This window comes from Kryptolebias marmoratus, linkage group LG3 (assembly GCF_001649575.2).
Source record: "Kryptolebias marmoratus isolate JLee-2015 linkage group LG3, ASM164957v2, whole genome shotgun sequence".
Lineage (NCBI taxonomy): Eukaryota > Metazoa > Chordata > Actinopteri > Cyprinodontiformes > Rivulidae > Kryptolebias > Kryptolebias marmoratus.
Window position 1 is genome coordinate 29,537,849 of NC_051432.1, and position 17,871 is coordinate 29,555,719.

General features: G+C 41.6%; 2 protein-coding genes across 4 annotated transcripts in view; both read left to right on the forward strand.

The window, feature by feature from the left end:
* The window catches only part of LOC108251394, a 6,509-nt gene extending 3,775 nt beyond the window's left edge, over positions 1-2,734 (forward strand). The window contains exons 6-8 of the mRNA XM_037974606.1: positions 281-361; positions 781-839; positions 2,443-2,734. Coding sequence (XP_037830534.1) covers positions 281-361; positions 781-839; positions 2,443-2,511 — 209 coding nt within the window. The 3' untranslated portion in view covers positions 2,512-2,734. The remainder of the gene's footprint in view (positions 1-280; positions 362-780; positions 840-2,442) is intronic.
* Positions 2,735-6,034: 3,300 nt separating this feature from the next.
* The window catches only part of LOC108251395 (CD48 antigen), a 17,313-nt gene continuing 5,476 nt past the window's right edge, over positions 6,035-17,871 (forward strand). Inside the window, exons 1-4 of one of the 3 annotated variants that reach the window (XM_025002987.2) lie at positions 6,035-6,169; positions 13,754-14,062; positions 16,825-17,112; positions 17,212-17,322. In XM_025002987.2, the coding sequence (XP_024858755.1) occupies positions 13,762-14,062; positions 16,825-17,112; positions 17,212-17,322 (700 nt within the window). In that variant the 5' untranslated portion in view covers positions 6,035-6,169; positions 13,754-13,761. Of the gene's footprint in view, positions 6,170-11,785; positions 11,930-13,753; positions 14,063-16,824; positions 17,113-17,211; positions 17,327-17,871 lie in introns of those variants that run through there. The other 2 variants (XM_017441674.3, XM_025002986.2) reach the window with 2 other exon arrangements.

Below are 17,871 nucleotides of genomic sequence, written 5' to 3' on the forward strand. Positions count from 1 at the left end.
TGCTGTCGTCTGCTGTCTTCTGCTGTCGTCTGCTGTCGTCTGCTCCAGCTGCTGTTCCTGGAGGAGTTTGTGTCTAATATGGGTAATACACGGTTCAGCAGTTTACTTCATGCAGCCTCACCAACGTTTAATTTAGTTTAATTCCAACTTGTGGTAATTTCTTTGGGGCATCTTTTTCCCAACAATCCTCGTTATAAATTGTCCACTAATTGAAATGTTAGTAGTTAGACTCCTGACCGCCTGACACTAAACTATGATCTGATGTTTCAATTTTCCACAGGTTGGATCGTTGCTGGTATTCTTGTTGTTCTTGGTGTTCTTGCTGTTGCAACTCTGCGTATCAAAAGAGGTCAAAAAAGAGGTATGTGAATATATTTCCACTTCTGTTCATCTTGTATTTAAAGGATGCACAGATATATCACTGTTTCATTCATCGGAGCTTTCTAGTTTGTTGAATGTCGTCAGTCTGAATCTTTTATATTTCCAAGCTTATACTGACTGCATTTACATTATTAGACTTCAAACTTTTCAGTCTGAGGAGAAAAATCTCCTCAGACGAGAAGCCTTCAGATTCAGGACCTTAGGATCCTGATGAGAACCTTCACCAACATGAAACTGACAGCATTTATTTTGAAAGGTTTAGGAGCCATAATACTGAAAGATTGTTGGGTTGACAGTGGTTTGACAGGCTAAAATCTGTGGTTATTTTTCACACAAAAACATTTTGTAAAGTTAAAAATAAACCCTCTTCTCTTGTGTTTATTTTTGTTTCCAATCCAGATGATGTTCAAACACAAATCCAAGTTCCGCTGTCTAACATCAGCCGCTCCTCCTCAGAGGTATTTCTGTCTGGGTCCTGTTGATGTTCTGACTGTGAATCTTTGAAATCAAATTGTTTGTTTGTTTGTTTGTTTGTTTTTCACATCCTCCTGGGTAGTTTGCTGCTGCATGAAATTCAGTGTCTGTTTGACATTTTCCAAATGTGATCAGTTCTGTTCATTAAGTAAAAACAGAATTTCATTTATACTTACGGTGCATCTCCTGAGCAAAAGATTTAAATAAATAAACAAACAAGTTAGTTAGTTAGAAATCGGTCCATCATGGCCGACACAGAGTCCTGTTTCCTCCATCAGTCTGACGCAGGACGTTGATGGTTCCCAGAATAAAAAAGCGTCTTTAAGTACTCAGAAAAGTGCTTTACAGGTAAAATGTGTTGTTATTAAAACACAACAGAGACGTTGAGTATTGTCCATCTTTACTGTCATCTTGTTGGTATTTATTTAGAAGCTGCCTCTTTAAAAAGCCGTGTTCCTCAGAAACTGTCTGTGTGATCTGCAGAGTCAGAGGCAGAGATCTCTGGAAGGGGTTGTTTTCCTGAGTGTGAAGCCAACATGTTCATGATGATCTTGTAGTTTCCACCTCATTACACAGATGAGGTCACCTCAGCACAAGTGAATCTGTTTCACCTTCAGCAGAAAACTTGGCAAATGTGTTGTCATCTTTTCAGGGATACCATTTCCTCCCAACTGAACCGAAACCTTTCTTGATGTGAGACCAGCGGAGAAGTTTGTTCTCTAAAAGCATTCTGGTCATTCCTCAGTGGTGGATCAACGTGTTCAGGAGCATTTTGTTGTAACTTTAGCTGAAGCTGAAGTCAGACTGGTTCTTCTGTAAATTTACGGGACTAAACCAGTTCTGGACCAGATTTCACATGCCGAGTCGTGCATTTCTCATATACTTCATTCAAACCGTAATGTTTTGGTAAAAACTTGTAGTTTTCAGGTGATGGGTCAGCTCTCACTGTTTGCAGCCTCTTTTACATCATCCAGGGAGACTTTTTCCTCAGTCTGGTTGTCTTTCAGATCCATGCCTGCTGTCAGCTGTCTCATTAGAAGCCTCTTCCTGTCCAGCTGTGCTGCTCTTTTAGGAGCATCCAGCCTGGTTCTGACTTCAGTGAAGAGGCTATCTCTGACAGTTTGGTACAACACTGGACCGGTCAGACGTTTGAAGCCTTCTTGGTTTGTTGGCTCTGAGTCCAGCAGCTGCAGTGATGAAGTGAGCTTCAGTGTTTAGGATTTAAGGATGTCGTCAGTTTGTCTTTTGGAGACATTTTCAGTCAGCTGTTCAGAGCTGACCACTCTCTGTGGAACCTGGTGTTAATGGAGATCAGGTGGCTCTCTTTGGAGATGACCTTCATGGTTGGGGCAGCCATGAAAACTGGAACTGGAAGTTGTGCAATAAAATATCCCCACAACAAACAAACAAACAAATAAACAAACCGTGTTATTTGGGAGGAGGTGGTGTGTCTATAGTTCAGTCAGAAGCTGAGTTTTCTGTTTTAATAAGAAACAAGGAGAATCACAATTTAAATTCTAATAAAAACAGATTTATTTAGAGAAAACAGAGGAAATAAAGTGTGATCTGTTAATGTTCTCTCCTCAGGAATCTGATGAATCCCTGCTGAACAACAGGGAGGAAAATGGTCATCAGGCAAATTATCAAAGTATCTGAAGCTTCTCTTCCTTCAGTCTTCGGTTATTTTACTGTGTGGACAAAAAGAAAGTCAGAGTTTGAGACCTGAAAACATTCCTCGTACAGAAGAAGCATTCGCACAAAAACATCATCTTCATCTCCAGTCTGTGCAGCTTTTACAGGTTAATGATGTGAAAACTACACCTGGACACATCTGAGTTTTCTCTGGTCGCCATGGTAACAGTTTAATTACCTTTTTATTAGTAACTTTGCTTTTAATTTGCATTAGATGTCATTTTTCTTTGTATAATTTGTTAAACTGTAAAACATTTATTTATAAATGAATCCCTTCAGCTGCTAAAAGTTTCTGAAATAAAAAAAAAACTTTAAGTAATAAAAATAAAACATCCAAGAACTGAAAAAACACAAACTACTTTAAAAACTAACCCACACTAAAGTTTTAATCAAATATTTAATTGAACATCTGAATATAAATTTATTTAAAAACCTGAATATTTTCATTTAATTAAAAAATCTGAATAAAATAAAGATAAGAGTTAATTCTTATATTTATTGATCTGTATATATATCACACAAACACCTGATTTATTTCTGTTAAAGTCTTGAAATAAACAGAAAGTAAAGTTTGAGATGATTTCTTCTTCCTTTGAGTCACATGTTTGTTTGATGAAAGTTATTTTAATCTGAATTAACCTTTGAATTCACTCAAACTGATCCAGTCTCTGAAGTTTCTTTCTGCTGCTCTGAAACTGTGAAAATGAAAATAAACCCCAGCTTGGTGTTAATTTCCCTCCGATCAGCAAAAATGTTGTCTGGAAGATCTGAGCTCTGCAGAGAGTCAGGAGGAGATAAAAGCAGGCTGCAGTTCCTGCTTCTGTGCTCCAGGTGTCCTCAGACATGTCCACCTGAGAGACTTCCTGTCTGTAAAGCTGTTGGTTTGTGACAGTTTCTCACTTCCTGCTTCTTTCAGACTACATCCACTGAAGTCTGTTTAAATTTTACACATTTTGAAGACTTTGCTGCAGATCCCAGCTGGTCTGCTGAAGCAGCTCAGCTCCGTTATAAGAAGTGATGTCATCATGAAACGTGCTCCTGACTGACAGATGAGAGGCGGTTGAAGATTTCTGCACAGCTGACACAAACCTTCTGACAGATTTATTGTTTTTACAGATGGGAACAGTTTGAACTGATCTGTGAGTTTTTCTTCCTCTTACAGCAGCAGATCTAAAGTCAGCTGACAGATCTGAGGTCAGCTGACCTCCTGAGGTTAGAAGCTGCTGAGCAGAACAGCCTGAGGTCTGAGACAGGAGAACAGAGAACCACTGTATACATCCAACCATCATCCATCCATTTATAAACACTTCAACAAACTTATTCTGCTTAAACAACGTTTTAAATGTTGTGTAAAAGTTCACAAAAAAAGAAACGAGTACAACAGTTTCAAACCAGTCCGGAGCAATTTGTTCAGGGTCTCCTCCGGATCTCTGAAGGTCTCCTCTGGTCTCCATAGGTATCCTCTGGTCTCCTCAGGTCTCCTCTGGTCTCCTCAGGTCTCCTCTGGTCCCCTCAGGTCTCCTCTGGTCTCTGTTTCACCTTCTCAGCAGCAGGTGGGGCCTTCATGCCTTTGTGGATTGGACCTGCTCCAGAACATTCCACAGATGCTCGATGCAGTTTGGAAAACTGGAGTAAACACCTCCAACTGATTGTTGTGCTCCTCAAACCGTTCCTGGAACGTTTCTACAGAGTGGAACCGAGCAGAAGGAGGACATGAAACGTTGGGTTCTACGGGTCAAAGGAACGTCTACATGAAAGATTTGTGAATCTAGAACAACCTGAGAACCGAAACGTTCTGCACGGTGCTCTGAAGTGCAGTTTATCTGATTGTAGCTGGATGTTTTTCCTTCATAACCTGCAGCTGAAGTATGTTTTGTGATTCTTTTAAATGTTCTTCCTGTTGGTTGATCTTCACCAGTCTCTGAGAACCTTCAGTGATCCTGTTTCAGAAAACCAGAACAACCTCCAGAACCTTGTTCTCCTGTTGAACTCACATTTCAATCAAGGAAAAAAGTTTTTATCTGCAGACTTCTGTGGAAATGTTTTCTTTTCAACTCATCAGGAATGAAAACAAGAACCTGTCCACACATGTTCTGAGGAGACTTCCTGACTGGCTGAGATGTTTTCCTCCCAGGTGCATCCAGTTTCTGTGGAGGAGAGCGCAGGAGGGTGCAGAGATGTTGCAGGGTTCACCAAATATGGAAGAGGAGCTCTGTTCAAATGTCAGGAATGTCCGGGTGTTTTGCCAGAACACAGAACAGTGGTGGTGATAACAAGATGTTTCCTGGAACACAGGAAACACTCTGGGTCTATTTTGGAGATGGGTTGAGCCAGACTCAGTGTCGTAGGAGTTATGTAAGTGGTCAGAAGAATGCAATACACCTCAATGGCTGCAATCTGTTTAAATACGCCCAGTTTCAAAGATACTTCGGGATTCTTGTGGGTTTTTGTGATGACGATAAGATGTGACAGTTAAAGAGTCCCCCGTGTCCTGGCACTGAGGACAGAGAGAGACACTCATTTATTTCAGTGTAAGAACTTCCTTCAGATCCCACACCTGCTTTCCTTCCTGGGTCACAGGCAGCCAGTGCTTACCTGTGTGAGGGGCGGGGCACACCTGGACAGGTCTCAAGTCCACCACAGGGACACCTGGACAGGTCACAAGTCTGCCACAGGGACACCTGGACAGGTCTCCAGTCCACCACAGGGACACCTGGATAGGTCTCCAGTCCACCACAGGGACACCTGGACAGGTCACAAGTCCACCACAGGGACACATAGAGACAGATGGACATCAGATCCATCAGTCAACAGGGCGGCACGGTGGGGCAGTGATTAGAGCTGTCGCCTCTCAGTGAGAGGTCACAGGTTCGCCTCTCAGAGTCTTTCTGGGTGGAGTTTACATGATCTCCCCGTGAACGAGTTCTCCGGTGTCCCCCCACAGACCAAAGACATGTGTCTTAGTTTCACTGTAACTCTGAACTGTCCCTGGATGGACGTGAGAGGGTCAAATGTTGTTTGTCTCATTTGTCTCTGTGGTGGATGGAGACCTGTCCAGGTGTCCCTGTGGTGGACTGGAGAACTGTCCAGGTGGAGACCTGTCCAGGTGTCCCCCGCCTCACACAGGGACAGCTGGACACAGAGACCAACTCCTGTGATCCAGAACAACGAAGGACTGGATGGATGAAGCGGGTCAGAACAGAACCGGCTGTCAGGGATCTAAGTTTGAGTTTCTTCTTCAGTTTATTGTTTATTTTCTTTAATTCTGTTTTTATTCCTGTGTTTCGTTCCATGTGCAGTTTTACTTCCTGTTTCCTCTGCTCCTTGTCTCACCTGTAGCTCCACACCTGTCACCTGTTACTAATCGCTCACCTGTGTCCGCTCAACAATCACCCTCTGCTTTTAAAACCAGTTCATCTTCTTCACTTCCTGTCTCATTGTTGTTGAGTTCCTGTCCCCTCGTGTCTTCCTGCTCAGCTCTTTGTTTTTGTCTTTAGTTCTCATGTGAACTCCTCCGTGTTCTGCCTCCGTTTGGGTTCAGATCCTCCACCGAGACGCAGGCAGGAAGCACAACAATCCAGGAAATAAATCTAAAACACATAACCAACCAGGTGGGACTCAGGTAAGAACTGAAGCTCAGACAGGAAGCAAACCGACTGAAATGTACAAAAGATTTATTACTACAAAATAAAACAGGAAGTCAGGTTTAAGGAAGCAGAAGTATAATAAAGGAATAAGCTGAAACTACAGAGAGGACAAAAACAGATCCAGTACCAACATTTACTGCAGCTTGGTGGTTTTTCAGCCTAATTAGATTCTTATCTGTGATTAAAGGTGGAGATTTCATCAAGTCTCAACCTGCAGCTGTTTGCCTTCACCATGGCAGCAGGTGATGCATTAAATACATCCAGTTTGTATTTTCAGTGCTTGTGACTCTTTAACTCGGTTGTTGTGACGCCTCATTAATGGAGGATCCTGCAGACAGAAACAGCTTTCAGGGAAGATTAACTTCTTGTTTTGGATGGGCAGTTTTTTCTTTATTTGTTTCTGTTTAACTGCCCGATAGAAACGGGTAACCTGGAGGAGGGTTTATTGTTATCAGCACGAGGCAGGCGTTCCCATTGTCTCTGTTCTGCAGGCTGGAGTTCCCCGTCGCTTTTAGAACCCGGCCTGAAAGAAAGAAGCTGTCAGAAAAAAGGGGGGAATCCCTTCAGTGTCTCATCAGGTGTCTCAGGTGGAGGTTAGGTGAGAAGCTGTCGTCTCTCAGGTGATTTCCTGTGAAATATAAGACACTGAAACCCGAGTCTGACAATGAGGACATCCTCGGCCATGAAAGGACAGAAACGGGACAAATGTTGACAATGAGAGGCTGTGGATCAGCGGTTAGAGCAGCTGTCCTCTGATGAAAGAGTTGGAGGTTTGATTCCTGGCGGGAGTCACATGTCCAAGTGTCCCTGAGCAGGACACTGAGCCCCTGGCTGTCTCTGATGTGTCCATCGGTGTCTGAATGTGATTTATTCAGATGGATCAGAGTGATAAATGAGGCTCAGATTGTTAAATTTACCTCATGGTTTCTGCAGGAAGTGAAGACATGTTGACCGTGTCCACGTCACAAAAGGTCAACAAAACAAGAGACTTTTGTGTTTCAGGTTTGCTCATTGTGTTGGGAGTATTCATGTTTAAAAATGGCTCTATTTGAACCCGACTCCCAGTTCCTGAGCTGCGAGTCGGGTAAGAAAAAGTGTTTTAAAGCTAAGATAAAAGGTGTTTATTTTAGTCTGATCAGCCAAGAAAAACTCTAAAAACAATTAATGTTTGAAGTCAGAGAAATGGACCCGGCAGGGTTTTATTTTGGTGCAGAACTGAAAGAAAAACATAAAAACTGAATATTTTTGATATACTTTATTTAATTAGGTTTGATTCAGTTCACTTTATTTATACAGCAGTAATTCAGAACAGGCTCTTCATCATGTAAGTAAATGTTTTTTTGTAAATTTACATATATTATGTAAAAGTAATGACTTTTGTTCTGACTTGGCGTTAAATAAAACTATATTTAAATAAACTGAACTGAATTAAACAGAAGTCATCTCAGGGCAGTGTACACATGACAAACCAATTAATTATAATTTTACTCCAGGTTTAGATTCAGATCTAATTATCGTCTGTCTGATGACTGTTAGTTCCAGCTGTTTAAAGATGTCTGTCCTCCATCCTGAGCTGCATGAAATCACAGAAAGCTGCAGATCTGTCTCTGTTTGTCGTGGTGTGGAGGTTTGTTGCTCTAAGACAACTCTGACTTCATCAGAAGTGTTCAGTAGGAGGACGTTTGACTCGTCTGCTGATTCAGATGCAAATGATTTCCCACACAACGTTTTCCACTGACCTTTTCTTGTTCTGCATCGCTCCTTCTTAAAAATGGTTTCGGACTTAAAAACACATGATTTGTGTTACAAAATTAGAGATTTCCATTGGTCCAGTGGAGTTCCTGTTTGGTGACCCGGATGTTTCCATCCATAATAAAACTGGAGGGACACTCGGCCACCTCACCGTCTCTAAGAATAAAGCTTTTTACTTTGGTGTGGGCCAACCTTGCTGCACATTTTTGTAGTTGTGGATGAAAAGTTTGAGTTCTGAGATGTGGAAATACCTGTAGACTCAAAGCAGATGGAAAATTTACATAAACGACAAAGCTAGGATTTGTTTAACATTTGCATCAGCTTCGGAAAGTTTCTGCTGATACCAGGTTCCAGCATCAGTTTGTTCTTTGTTTAAAGACCGAACACAGAACCTTCCAGCAGAACTGAGCAGAACTTGTTGTTTTTAAAAGCTTTGGATGTGCAGAAACACCGTTGAAGGCAACATGTTGCTGCAGGTATTCCAGTCCTGGGATTTATGGGATTTGTCATGTTTCTTGGCTCTGAGATCCAGTTTCTCTTTCAAAGTTTTTGCTTTTTCTTCTCGTCTCCATTTCTTCTTAAAATGATCAGATTTAAGTGATATTTCCTGCTTTTTACAGACAGACAAACATCATCTAGCTGCTAGGGTTAAGGTTAGGGTCAGCTGGTTTGTTATGAAATGTTTGCTCCTCACAACAGGCATCAGTTTCAGGGATCTTCAGAGTAAACCTGTTAGCTCCTCATCATTCACCAAACTTACATCATTTTTACATTGGGGGAAATACTTTGGACACTCCTGCCTTACAGCGTTAAGTTGGAAAACTTTATGGAAGATGAGGAAGGGTTTTTCCCAGTTCGTGGAACTAAATCCAGCAGTAAAAACAGGACGGAGCGTTGGCAGTTCTGCAGAAGTAGTTCAACCTGAAGTCACGTGTTCTGGAAACCAAATATTTGGACAAGATTAGACAAGTCAGGTCTCGTGTTCCCTCTGAGTCTGGATTAAAAACCTGTTCCAGCATTATGCACACAGAAATATAACATCAACAATAAGTTCAACCTCTGAGTAAAATAAAACTAAAACTAAATTAAAATTAAAACTCTAAAGAGACATTATATTATTATACAACATGACAAAAACAATGAAACACATCTGAACAAACATGTCTGGAGCATTTTGTTACAGAAAGAAAAACCCTCAAAGGTCACTGAAATAACCTGAAACTGACGAAAGTAAGAAGAAGAAAAAATCCTCCAATAAAAATCAGGTTTGAATTCTGGTTCAACAGAATTATTCTCAGAAACAAACCAAAGCAACGAGCCCTGATTAAAGAAAATACAGACTGAAGCTAATGTGTCCTCAGGGACATGTCCTGTAATCAGCATCACAGGTGTCCTCAGTCCTGAAATCAGTCAGGCTGTCTGTTTAAAGGGGGACAGGTAGTCACAGGGCTGTTTGGGATCATGGTGTGTACCTCACTGAACATGGAGGACAGGAAGCTGAGGACAGAGTTGTCTCAGGAGCTCAGAAAGACAATGACTGAGCAGCAGGTTAAAGGTCCACAGGACTGGAGACAACCTCCCTGGATGTGTCCACAAGAGGACAAACTGAAGAGACAGATAATCTGAATGGTGACCAAAGAGGTCAGAGGTGAACTCCAAGGTCAAAGGTCATCAGTGTGTTTGAGACAAAGTGGACTTATTGGAAGACGACCAAGGAGGACACCAGATCATAAAAGACAAAATGCACGAAGTGGTCGGGTTTGTATTCATTTGCCATTCGTCCCTTATTTGTATTTTGATTTATTTTCTTTAGATGGTTAAAACGTTTGAGTTAAATATTGTTTATGTAATTGTGCTTTGAGTGACAGTTAACATTTATTATGTTTTGTTTAAAGGTGACACCTTAGATAAATGTTTCTTTAGTTTTGAGTTGTTAGACTCACCAGGTCGACTGCAGCCCAAGTAGGTGTGTGGGAGGGGCTTCAATGGGTGTGGGAGGTCATGGATGACATCATCGGGGCATACCATTGTGGAGGGATTTCTTGTCTTTGTATTTTGTTTGTTTCTTTAAAGTAATTTTTTGAGTAGTTCTGTTTTATTTATTTATTTTTAGTTTGCAGGCTATTTTGTTAAATATCAGAGTTTGGAAATTTGATTTATTGTATTTCAAGGGTTTTTTTGTTCTGAATTTTATTGCTTTGACCTGTCATATGATGGTTGGATCTAATTACCACCAGCTGTGGTGTTCATTTGTTATAAAATTAGAGTGAAATGAGACAAAACTGGAGCTCTGTGTCCACAGACCCAAACCAGAACCAAAGACCAGAACCCTGAACCCACAGGGGAACATGGAGGAGGCTCGGTTCTGTTCTGGTCCTGGTTCTGTTCTGGGTCCAATGAAACCTGAAGACTATCAAGGCCTCCTGGAGCCAGATGTTCTGCTCAGAGTCAGAAAGCTCGGTCTCAGTCTCAGCTCATGGGTCCAACAGGATCATGACCCAAAACACTCAGCTGAAAACAAAATAAAGTTTAGTTATTTCAGTTGTTCTTTCTTTAATAAAACGAGCAGACATTTGTTGGACATGTCAATAATTCACAGCACGAGTTTCTCACTGATGGAAGAAGAGTGGGCTCATGGCTGTAGATCGTGTGAGAAACTTGGTTCTGTGGTTTAGTTTATTGGAACTGTTAGTAACATGTAACCACACTGTTGGTCTGCCTTTCTGAAACCATCAGTGTGGTTAAGAAGACAGCCTGAATGGTCGAGCAGAGATCTGCTTCTGTCGCCTTCAGTCAACAGGAAGAGCTGCGTGGTTTGCTGCAACAGAAACAGGAAGATTAAAAATGCTGCAGCAGCATGACCAAGAGTTTCTGTTTGATGGTGTGAGATTTATTTTACATCTTTATTCTGTACCCATTTGAAAAGAAAGGATGCAAATGCTGAGAAATTCTTCAGCATCAACAGTTCAGCTGTTTTCAGTTTTACAGCTGCGAGGTGTGTACTTCATTAAGAACAGGTGATTTGGTGGTTTGTTAAATCAATTCTTTGTCTCTGGTTGGACTCCAGATGGATGGAGGTCACAGAAAGGAGAGGAATCTTCTCAGTTTTCATCTAAAGATGGATAAAAGGAAGTTGGATGCAGGAACCAGCTGCCAGTGAAACATTTGGGATTCTGAGTCTCTGTTGTTCTTAATTCATGGAGTCAAAGTAGAAACATCTGGAAAGCTTTGGCCTGTCAGGGAGTGGGCTGCAGAACCTCTTTTATTACTGATTAAAGTTCCTCATCTCTGGTCTGTGGTTGGTACGATGTGGATCTCAGTACAGGAGGAGGGATCTTTATTCAGCTGTCATCAAAACTAAAATATAATGATGCAAATGAATAAACGTCACCATAGACCCGTCCACCGATTGCCTGCAACAAGTTTTTCTGCACAGTGAGTCATTCTGCACATGAGGGCAGGTTGTTGGAAACATCTCCTGCCTACAGCTGCCTGCAGAGATGTGTGCATATGAGAGGTGCCTGCTGCCATATATAACCATGTTTGAAGCTCGTTTCTTACTCTGCAAGAACTGAGAACGTTCTTTGCTCTCCTGAGGTGGTAAGAACAAGAACACAGTTCTTTCTGGTCATGTTCAAACTTCCATGGCTGTGAAGAAGCAGGAATGTCAACATTTCCACTTTCCTGCATGAAACCACATCAAACATCTCATCTCTTTCTGAACTCTGCTGCTTCTCTTTGTTTCAGCTCCTGCAGTAAATTATTTCACCTATTTTCACAGAAAATTTAGTTCCTCTAGTTTGTTTTGAAATAGTCCCCATCTCAGCACGATGTTGAGCTTTACTTCCTGTTTAAAGGCGGTTCCCCTCCTCCCCCGTTCTCCCTGCAGCAGAGCTGCTGAATGTTAGAAACAAACAGAACGAAGGATGTCGAGCTCCATTTAACTCTGAAGATGCAGAAAAGAATCATTTTATTTGTTGTTGGTAAGTTCTTCAGAGTGAATGCAGAGAGTTTACTGGTTGAAGCTGTTTGTTGTTTATCTGTTAAAGTTAAAACCTGAGCAAGCTTTTCTAATTTCTCTGCTCTGTTTGGGCTCATTTGGACCTGATGTGAATCAAGAAATGTTCAGAAAAATGAGATTAGATTTGTTTCATTTTAAGGTTAAAGTAAAACGTGGAACTGAACGAACTCGGGTCTCAGGAAGGAGGTGGACTGTACTTCATGTTTTATATATAACTGTTTAAAGATTAAAGATTTGCTGTTTTTAAAACTTCATTTATGAAGAAAATACAATCTGGATTTAAAACAAGACAACTAAAGAAATTAAATTTATTTAATGAAGCTGAAGATAAAAAGAATATTTTTTTGTTTTTCTTGGTTCAGCTTGTGAATCTCCTGTTAGCTAAATGTAAAATAAATATTTTACATTTCAGTTCCAGTTTTTACATAAAGCTCAAGTTAACTGACATGGATCTAAAGAGAAAAATATTTAAAGTTTCAAAATGTAGTTTTACCAACAAGAAGGAAGAAGCTGAAAGTCTTTATTTGGTTAAAATAAGTCTTCCTGTGTTTTCAGATTCTTTAAGGAGTATTTACATATTTTATATATTTTAATCAAAACCTTCAGCTTGTTTGATCTGCAGCTTTAAACTGAGACATTTATTTTAATTATTAATCTTTGAATCCATTAATTAACACATCAGGAGACACTTCAGATTCAGGGAAACAATATTTAAACCTTTGAGAAACTAAAACTTCAACTAAAAGTGGAAATAAAATAAAAAACTCAGAGGCGTTTTTCCATGAGTTGAATGACTCTGGAGTTTTTATAAATGTTTTTTCCTTGTTCTGTTTTTTGTCCCGTGTTCGTTTGTTTGCTGTAAATTCTGCTGTTTTTACTGTAAATACAGCTGCTGATTAAACACAGAGACCATCAGGGTCAGGGTCAGTCATATTTCAGATGTTTCTTTATTAGAGATAAATCTAACTCATGATAACTTGAATTATGACTAAAGGCTGAAAGACTCGGAGCTGCTGGAGTTAAACCACAGATTACATGTTTCTATAATTAGAGAGAAGCATCGCTCTGAAACGTGGGCCTGAATAAAAACTGGAACTAAAATTCAAACCTCTGAGTCCTGAACGAAGGTCTGTTCAACCTCAGAGTCAGCAGCTGAGCGAGCAAAGATGTCCAAAGTGAAGGATTCGATTTATCTGAGGAGGCTAAAAGACTCTTTAATGGAACTTGAAGGCATCACAGCATCCCTGTGTGAATAATGCAGAAAATCTGTGGCTCAGATTCAAACTTTAAACCATAAAAAACATGAACTAAACAGAAGTAGTTGTAGCAGAAGAAAAACTCTGTTAGCTGGCCTAAAATGTAGAGTTTCTGATATAAAACCATCATTTGTTTCTGCAGTTTGATCAGGAGTTTCTCAGCTGATCAGTAAAAACCTCCAGCCAATCAGGGAGGACTGGAGCTTCAACTTCCTGACTTCAGACATGTTTCTGTGAAATGTTCCTGTGCCTCAGAGAAAAGCCTCAGGATCTGTGTCAGCAGAACAATAATCTGACTTTAGTTTTGTTTCAGGAAGTCCTCAGGCCCCAGTTATCCTCCCAGAGGAACTATTTGATCCTAAAGCAGTTCTCATTAAAGATTCAAGTAGAAGCAGCAGGAAGATTCAGTGGAAAGTTTCAAACCAACAAATTGCTTCTGATGGTTTTAATAAGAGTGTAAATAAACCATCAGGAAGTTTTATGCTTTAAACTCTGAGCTGTGAGTTGATCTGACTGTTTCTGTTTTACAGTGAAGCTGATGATTGTTTCTTCTGCTGAGGATGAGAAGAAGAACCTGACAGCAGTCGTTGGAGGAAGCATCACTTTTCCAAACGTTGTGAAGGAATTAGGATTTCTTATAAAAGAAAGACAAAACATTGCTTTGGTGACTAAAGGAGAATTTGATATAATAAGGGAAATTTACCAGAAGAAACTTGAGTGGGACAGAAACTCTGGACTCTTTACCATCACTGACCTGCAGAGAAACGACTCAGGAGTTTATACTGTTCAGTCTAAAAATAGAGAAGTTTTAACATCATCCTATAACCTGAGAGTGTACGGTAAGTCTCATGTTCTGACTCATATTTCCTCAGCAGTGTGTTGATGGTCACAGTCGAACATCTGGGCTCCACAGTGACCTCAGCTGTCCAGATGTTAGTCTGGATTTGGCTCCACTGATGTTCCCGTCTCCAGCTGTGTGAAACATCTGATGATGTTGGATGTAGTCGTCAGTTTTCAGGCTGGAGGTGGAGGTAATATGTGAGCAGTGAGGATGAAGAAGGATGAAGAACACATCTATCAGGAACTAACTAACTCTAATTAGTTAGTCGACATTTTGAAATGTCTTTTAGTGCAGTTGGATGTAAAACCATAAAGTGTCTCCTCCCAGTGGGACGTGTCCTCATGTCCCTCAGGGAGGAGACACAGATGCTTGAACCCCTCAGCTGATTCTCTTTGATGAGGAGGATCAGCAGCTCCTCCTGGATGATGGAGCTCCTCACCAGACCTCGTCCCGACAGAGGAAGATGTTTGGATTCAGGATCTCATTGTTTCAGTTTGGATCCAAACCTGGTGACCACAGCTGAGGGTTCGAACACGGACGGATCAGTGAACTCAGAGCTTTGCCTTCAGCTCAGCTCGTTCTTCATCACGACAGCCTGGAGCAACATTACTGCAGACGAGGAAGAGTTATTAGACTGACAGGTCGGGTCGGTAACGACATTTCAGATTAGTAAACAATTTACCTGAGAAGGAAAAGTAGAACAAAGTCACCAATCAAGACCGTCTTGTTTTCCTGCATTTGTGCTTCAAACTGTCACTGATCTGAAACAACAGGAGCCTTTCAGTGATGAAACCCTCCAACCTGCAGTTTGACTTCAGTCAGAAAGATCACTCCCGGGTCGCTCACTCCCGGGTCGCTCACTCCCGGGTCGATCACTCCCGGGTCGATCACTCCTGGGTCGTTCACTCCCGGGTCAGTCACTCCCAGGTCGATCTTTACCGGGCCGGTCACTCCTTGGCCGGTCACTCCTGTGTCGCTCACTCCTGGGTCGACCACTCCTGGGTCGGTCACTCCCGGGTTGATCACTCCTGGGTCGATCACTCCTGGGTCGATCACTCCTGGGTCGGTCACTCCCGGTTTGATCACTCCTGGGTCGATCACTCCTGGGTCGATCACTCCTGGGTCGATCACTCCTGGGTCGGTCACTCCCGGGTTGATCACTCCTGGGTCGATCACTCCTGGGTCGATCACTCCTGGGTCGGTCACTCCCGGTTTGATCACTCCTGGGTCGATCACTCCTGGGTCGGTCACTCCCGGGTTGATCACTCCTGGGTCGATCACTCCTGGGTCGATCACTCCTGGGTCGGTCACTCCCGGTTTGCATCAGGTCTAAAATCGAACGTAGTCCTGTTTGTGCACTGCAAATTAAAGCAAAAATAATGTTTTTATTCAAGTCTGTTCATGTTTTCTTTATATTTATTATCATTTTGAGTTTTTGTAACATTCTCAGAGATTTATTGAGGAAGAATTTAAATGTATTTACCCAGAGATTAAAAGCAGAAAAGAACAGTTATATAAGCTTTTTTTATTCATGTTCAGGAACAGTAAACTGTTTTGTCCTAAAACGTCTGAATTAGAGGAAATAACAACAAACAATATTAAAGTTGTTTTTTCTTTTAATGAACGTTTGAACTGAAGGGAGCTCGTTAGCATTTCTGTGTGTGAGAGTGCCAGCCAGGGTTGCCAGATATACTGTAATTATTGTAATTATATGAGAGTTTTAGGGTCTAAACGATAAACAAGAACTAGTTTCAGCCCAGATATATGATAGTTTATGTTTGTTTTTATTCTCGTGAACGCCCAGATATTATCACAGTCTGATCAACAACAACAAGCCCTATCGTGTGCTCTCACACACACACACACACACACACACACACACATCCTGTGTGCTAACCCCCACCCCACGCTGAGCGGAAAAGATAAGCTTCCTTCAGCACAAACAAGAGTTTGGGTCAAACTACAACCATTTTAAAGCAGCAGTGGGACATTTTGTTGTTTCCTATCTGGTGACCCTGGAGGTCCTTTCCTGCTGCGTCAGGCGGACCATGAGGTCCAACATGTCTGATTACCAACAGTTTGAAAACATGGAGTCTTTCTGTGGGACCAAACCTGATGGAACATCAGCTTTACAGACCAAAGCAACACATCTGGAGCCTCCTGCTCCATTTATGGTGAAAACCAGACCTCCACTTGTTGTCTAAGAAAATAATCTGATATAAATTCCTCTGGGCTTTGGTAACTGAGCTTCTGATCAGACTACAGAGTTGAGTTGAAGCTTCAGATGGAAGAGTTAATCATACACAAGGTTTATGACATAAACTGACTGAGATGCACACACTGACAGCTGTTCAGTGGACCAACATTCATATTTAAAAAGAGGAAGAAGCTGGAAGAGATAACCATTTATAACTGCTGAGCAGTTTGAACCATCTGTCTCATATCTACACCTGAACAAACCTCCCCCCACCTCAGCTGCAGCTCACAGGGTTTAACATCAAATAAGCCCAACTGATCTGGACCAGAACACCTAAAATCAAATCATCCAAACTAAGGGACCCGGAGGGCGGACAGAAAACCAGGAGCCTGTCCGTTCAGGGCCTCACAGCTCATCAATAAACCTTTAAAACCAGGAGTGAAGGGAAGCACAGGAGACACTTAGCCTGGTGAATACCAACACAGAGCTGGGAGGTATTAAAGGTGTGGATGACTCGTTCACAGAACTCTAATAATGTGGTTCTGCCTCGTCTCTCTCTGCAGATTCAGCTCCGACTCCTGCAGTGATCAGACTGAATGTGAGCTCTGACAGCTGCTGGCTGCGCTGCTCCGTGGACAAATGGGTCACCCTGTTCTGGTACCGAGACCAAGAGATACTGAACCAGAGCAGCTCTCAGCTCTATATATCCATCACTGTGGACAAAAGCAGCCGAGACTCTGAGTATAAATGTGTAGCTGCCAACCCTGCAGACAACAAGACTCTTCTCATCGACGTGAAGAAATCCTGTGGATTCAACGAGACAGAAAGTGGCAACAAAACACCAAGAAGCTGTAAGACTCAGAGCAACAATGGCTTTTAAAAATGTCATTTCTGTTCTTCCAAACTGTTCCTGTTGGTTCCTAATATCAATGTTTTGTTTTGTTGGACAGACTGGATTGTTGGTGGAATCGCTGTTGGGTTTGTTTTACTGGTTGGACTCTGCGCCTGTTTCATCAAGCAGAGATATCTTCAGAAAGACAAGAAAAGCAGCCAAACACAAGGCAGGTATTTATGAGGTTTTATTTATTATCAGTTGTTAAACAAGTTAAGAATTCCTGATTTTATTTCTGTTTCACCTCTGAAGGGGATTTATGTGTTGATGTTTGCTGCATTCAGATCCGTAAAACCTCAGAGTTCATAAAAAGAAAACCAAATGGAGTCACATTTCAGTGGTTTTAGGACAGATTTAGGACTTTGTACTTTGACACTTTTGGCTGAAAAGTTTGTGTATATTCACGCAACGTTTGTTTTGATCCATGCCAACGTGTGCAAGGAACACGGCGTGCGTGGCGTTCATACATCAGGACCTGGAGCTTCCCACAGGAGATTTACTGAAGGAGCTGAAACTGACAGGCTCAAGCTAAAAGCAGGAAAACAGAAAAACTAACTCTAGCTGGAGGCTAAAATCTAAAAACAGCAATCGAACGGACGGACGGATAATGGTTGGATGGATGGATGGATGGATGAATGGATGGATGGATGGATGGATGCATGCATGGATGCATGCATGGATGGATGGATGGATGGATGGATGGATGGATGGATGCATG